Source organism: Corvus kubaryi, unplaced genomic scaffold (genome assembly GCF_017639235.1).
Source record: "Corvus kubaryi isolate FWS band 111438036 unplaced genomic scaffold, C.kubaryi_AGA036_p1.0 76, whole genome shotgun sequence".
Taxonomy (NCBI): Eukaryota; Metazoa; Chordata; class Aves; order Passeriformes; family Corvidae; genus Corvus; species Corvus kubaryi.
In genome coordinates this window covers 5,423,315-5,428,737 of record NW_024582063.1, presented here as the reverse complement: position 1 = coordinate 5,428,737, position 5,423 = coordinate 5,423,315, and the positions used below count along the sequence as shown (strand labels likewise).

Below are 5,423 nucleotides of genomic sequence, written 5' to 3'. Positions count from 1 at the left end.
CTTAGCAAGGACGTCCCTTCCGGGACTATGCTTGCTAACCTATGACAGGGGGGAAAAAAAAATAAGAGTTTGCATCCCCTCAGTTCCCTTCTGCCTGAAGGAAGGAGTTCCCAGCTCTGCATCAAGAACATTTAGCATCAAAACCTGGTGGTCAGTATAAATGAATCCTCACAGTGCTGAGGAAGACAGTGCAGCTGGCAAGAAATCCAGACTGTTCAAACTCCCTAAAAGTCACGATATTCTGTCATCAAACATGGAGTAGGTTATTTCATGCTGAATTTAGCAAAAACCAGCACACTTCAAGCCCCTCTCCCCTATTGGATGAACAAGCACCAGGACAGAAAATGTTCAGGCTCATGAGCAAGTTTGAATCAAAGTTTTGCTTTTCTAATGAAAAAAATAAGTTATCCTAAGGCTTGAGCACTAAACAACATAATAATTTCCTTTGACAAATCCAATATGGGTTTTTTCTTGACACAATTTTTTCCTCTCTTCTGCTTGAGGAGCTGGGGAACCACAAAGATTTTGTCCTATGGGAGACTGGCTTTGCAAGAGGGGACCTTACATTCTGCTCTGAGAACTACAGGCACAGCTTCAGCAAGATTTCCTGAGTGTTCCCACATCCAATCACCCTCTCAGGATCACATGCAAGACTCAGGATCACATGCACCCTCTCAGGATCACATTCCCATCTCTGATGCTGCATGTTTCTATATTTCCTGTCCTGAGGAGACTCAGGGCCTCCAAAGCACTGTGTCTGCAGACACCTCCCAACACAGCACAGCAGACACAGCCCAGTGTTCTGAGCATGGGACAGGCTTCTGACTGCAGTGGGAGAAATGTTAGAGAGCAAATTTAGTAGAGATCCCTCATTTCTGCAAAGCAGCACATGCTCTAGTTAATCTTGCTGTCTTTCCTGAAGAGTTGCTCAAAGATAGAGTTCTTATTTCAATCTAAGTGAAGGCAGAAGCAAGCCTGCATTCTCTTTGGCACAAAACTTTGCTCCACCATCTCTCAGTTGTCTCCTAAAAGCAGCATGGGCCTCAAGAGCCAGGACCAAATGTAGCCTTCAGCTTTCCTGTCCATCACTCCAACGGACTAAGTGATGTGATACTTGATAGAAATATCACCTGAAAGATGCCTCAGCCTGGAATTTATTATAAAAACAGTGGCTTAAGAGAAATTATTCTTGAAGAATGCTTTCCAGAATGTGTAAAATTGCAGAGTTGCAATGGACAGAAGAGTCAAGCTCACTTCCAGGAGACAAGAGAACAGTAGGACAGAGTATCCAAAGAACACTGTTTCCTTCCTGCCCCAGCAGGAGGAACAGCCAAGCCAGCAGTGGACTAGAGTAGCTGACTGTAGCCTGTCTCACGTGAGCCACAGCCCCAGGCAGGCCTGTGCTGGAGCCTCTGCAGCCACTTCACACAGCAGCCCCAGGAGGTGACAGTGCCCGCTCTGTGGTACAGCCTTCCTGGGCTGGGCACCACCCGCTGTCTGCCACATGGCCTGGGCCCTGAGCAGGCTCACACTGAGGCCTTTCAGGAGAGAGCTGCAGCCACGCCACACACAACCACAGGGCATCTCTGCCAGAGGGGGCCGGGAGCACCTGCAAGGAAGGAAGTGTCCTCCTCCAAGTGGGTTCCAGAGACAGACAGTGGGCCAGCCCAGCAGCCCACTGCAGCTGAGACACAGACATTCAGGCCCTCCCCTCCCAAATCCCGTTCAGAGAAAGGGGAAAAAGTGACAAGTCTCCTGCTGGGCTCACAAGGTGAGATGGATCACAGAAGAGCACAGGACTGGAGTAAAGTCATATATAACCAGGAGAAAGGCAGGAAACCTTTGCTGTTAGAGGCGGCAAGCCATTGCTCAGTTCAGCTCCACACAGCGCAGAAGTCCAACTACACAAATACTCTTTGTAAGATTTCCCATAAAATATGTATTCCAGTAAATAAAATCCAGCTACACACCTACTCTTGGCTACACCCCAACTCAGAACCTCTTCACTAGTACAGCAGGACTTCTAGAGAGCTGTTTGAATCAACAAACATGGCCTTCCCTTTTCCTCGTACTGAAGACAAATGAAGACCAATAGATAGATGCCCAGTACTGTGACTGTTACCAAAAATTGTGTTGTGAGGGTTGGCACTAAGAGCTGCATGAAGAAGACCACAGCTACATGAACATGATCACAGGAATTACTGTACACACTAAAAGGTTCTCATACCTTTGTTGGCTCCTGGGTTAGATGAATGGGGCAATGTGATAACGATGAAGCCATGCATGGAGAAGACAAGACCATGGTCAGTTAGACAGTACAGTCACACACTATGGATTAAAGGCACATCAAAGCAAGGAGTGCAACACAACTCTGTCAATTTGATAGGCAAAATTCACTTTACTCGTAAGACTCACCCCAGGGCTGCAAACTGCTTTTGTTTGAGCCTCATCACCCAGGGAAGAGCAACAGACCAACCTCCAATCAGGTAAGAAACATCACAGTATTTACATCCAGTGGGGAAACACATAGTACAAAACCACCTTAGAGATTTAGATTATTGTAGTTATGGGGACATTTACCTTAATGTGGAAAAAGTAGCTCAGAAAAGTCACATATGCAGTCTGTTAAATAGATGGCAATGTAAAAACAGCAGTCACAAGTTGCTCTCACCTCCTCTTAAAAGCATGATCTTACTGAGGAGTATTTCTGTAAGAAAGTATAAGCCCCAAACCTCTCCTCTTTCCAACTTGGCTACTCTCCTTCTTTGAAAATGATTTAACTGTAAACTCAGCCTGCTTATCACCTACTTACACTCTTTCTTAAGCCCATACACAGCTTCTACGTCCACTACATGCACACAGCTCTGATGGGTTGCAGAGCTAACTGTTGGCACTGTGGCAAAGGCCACAGCCTTGTTGATCCACCACCACCTACTCAAGGTCTCTGTGCTATGCTTGGGATAGACAGAAGGCACCTCCATAAATGGATTTATCATGGTGAATAACAAGGATCAAGACAGCAAATGTCAGTAATCAGTAGCACCATATATTATGGCCTGTTTGGGAGCTTGGCATAAACAGGTGTAGAATGTGCATGTCCACATCAGTACAGCCTGCAGGGACCACATTCAGCACTGAGCTTGAGATCATATCTGAATATCATCTGTTTTCTCCAGGCATCAGTAATGCAACACCCCAGCTCTTCTGACCATAATTTCAGTACTGGTTTCCTTACTTGTTATCTCATTCCTGAAATACAAAGTTTGCTAGCCAGCTCTGGAACTAGAAACTTGTTTCTTCTGCAAAGAAATTACACCAGGGACCTAGAGAACCTCTGTTGCAGCATCTAAATTGTCAAAACCTGAAACTACAGGAAGACCCTCTCTGTAGGTATATCCAGTTCTACAAGTGCTTTCACATGGACAAGGACTAAAGCTGTGAAAATCAAAACCCCCCTTTGTCCTCTCAGAGCTTGGCTTCACTCTAAGCCACTGTCTCACCGAAAAACACCACACAAAAATAACCAGCAATAACTTATCACACCTCTAGGAGGATGTGCTGCTTCTTGCAGGAGAAACATTGCCACAATTTACATTTGAACACATTTGAAACACTTCACATAGTTAAGAAAGTGCATGGGATGAAAATACTGAGTTTGAGTCAGGAATAAAGGATAATTATTTAAGGTAGATAGTACCACCCTCACAAGTTCTCCATACAACTGTTTCACAGTAAGATACTGTTTGCTGAGAAAAAAAATCACTGGCCACCCTTTTGGTTGTCCAATACAGCATTAGGGTTTGTTTGCATGAGCCTATAGCTCCCCACCCAAGCTTTTCAAATTACAGGTGGAAAAAGAGGCTTCTCAGAGAAGCTACAGAGGCTGGCATGGCAAGGCTAGTGCCCCTACCTGGAACTCTAGCAGGAAAAGAGTCTGGAGACCCTGCTCCAGCTCCTCCTTCCTCATCATCTTCCTCAAACTCCAAGTGTTCCTCTTCTCCAGGTGCTAAAATCTTCCTGTAAAACACAAGAAAGAAGAAATGAACCAACACTCACTCACCACCTGGCTGTCAATTCACAAGCCAGCATCTGAGTATAGAGCAGGGACAACACTCTTTAATGTCCTTTCATACTTCTTAATTTCTATCTCTACCTACATTCCCTGACAGAGACTGCAGGAGCTCAGACCAACAGAAAGCACAGAGCCTAAAAACAGGAGACAATACTGGAAATTTCAGAGAGATGTAGGGATGTACCAAGTACTGATTTTACCAAAAGCATGGTCTTGGTTTTTAGTGATACTGAGACAAACAGAATTCAGAAGTTCTTTTAACCAGTTTACACAAAGCAGTCTGGCAAGCAGATGGCTCTAGAAATGTGTTTCAGGTGCACACCAGGTACTCCCTTTCAAGTACATATCTGTACATGAAGTGATGTCCAAGAAGTTCTCTCTTACCTGAGTGGGACAGGCTGAACATCAAAGGGGAACTCCTTATTGTAAGTGAGGATATTCTTTAAGACTGCAGAGAAGGGAAAAAACAAAAATCCATACTCATAAATCAGCATTAATTCTACTGCTTTGCACAGCTATGTCCATTCTCACAGCATCTTCACACACAAATAATAATAATTTTTAAAATAATCAGATCATACAAAAAACACCCCTCTTCTCTCATATTTTAAAAACCAGCACAGCTGTGATCAAAACTACCACAGTAACCTTCAGACAGGTTGAACTGCAACTGCAGCACAAGACCACTACCACACTCACACGGGGAAGATGAACATGGCAACAACCAGAATCTTCATGAGAAAAAGCTGCAGCCCCGAGGTGAGGGCAGCAATCTTTGGTGGCTGTTGAGAGCAGGTGGTGGTGTTACTGCCATCAGCTCCGCACAGACTGAAATCTCCAGAGCTGACGTGGGTGCACACTCAGGCAGCCGCCATGGGAGACCAACTGTGCTGATAACACAAAGCTTTGGTGACATTTTCTGCTTCTTCAGTCATGTGTTTTGGGGGTTTTCTTTGGTGGTGATGGCTTTGTTTGTTTTTCTTTTTATCTGCCCTCGGATGTCTGGGCAGATTGGTGAAATTCAGGAGAAATAATGTGCAATACCTGGGCACCAAGCTCCAGAGACATTGCCTATACCTTCAGCATTCCATGGAGAACGGGTTTGCTATTTATATTGGAAACTTACTCACATTTTAGTAATCCCAACTTTATCTGCCATTTCCAAACACATCTACCAGTGAAAGAGAAACTGCCAAAAACATGTGAAAGAAATAAGCATTTCATGATAGCTAAAGGGCCTAAAAATTTACAAGAGAACACCTGCAAGGAGAGGCACTCTCCTACCAGACAATGAGTATCCCAGACTGGTAGGAGAGTGCCTCTCCTTGCAGGTGTTCTCTTGTAAATTTTT

At 44.6% G+C, this 5,423-nt stretch overlaps 1 protein-coding gene across 2 annotated transcripts in view; it reads right to left on the bottom strand.

The window, feature by feature from the left end:
* The window catches only part of AIDA (axin interactor, dorsalization associated), a 30,176-nt gene that overhangs the window by 7,101 nt on the left and 17,652 nt on the right, over positions 1 to 5,423 (bottom strand). Inside the window, exons 5-7 of one of the 2 annotated variants that reach the window (XM_042051825.1) lie at positions 4,457 to 4,520; positions 3,911 to 4,017; positions 2,228 to 2,239 (exon numbers count right to left, since the gene is read on the bottom strand). In XM_042051825.1, the coding sequence (XP_041907759.1) occupies positions 2,228 to 2,239; positions 3,911 to 4,017; positions 4,457 to 4,520 (183 nt within the window). The remainder of the gene's footprint in view (positions 1 to 2,227; positions 2,240 to 3,910; positions 4,018 to 4,456; positions 4,521 to 5,423) is intronic. The other variant, XM_042051826.1, reaches the window with a different exon arrangement.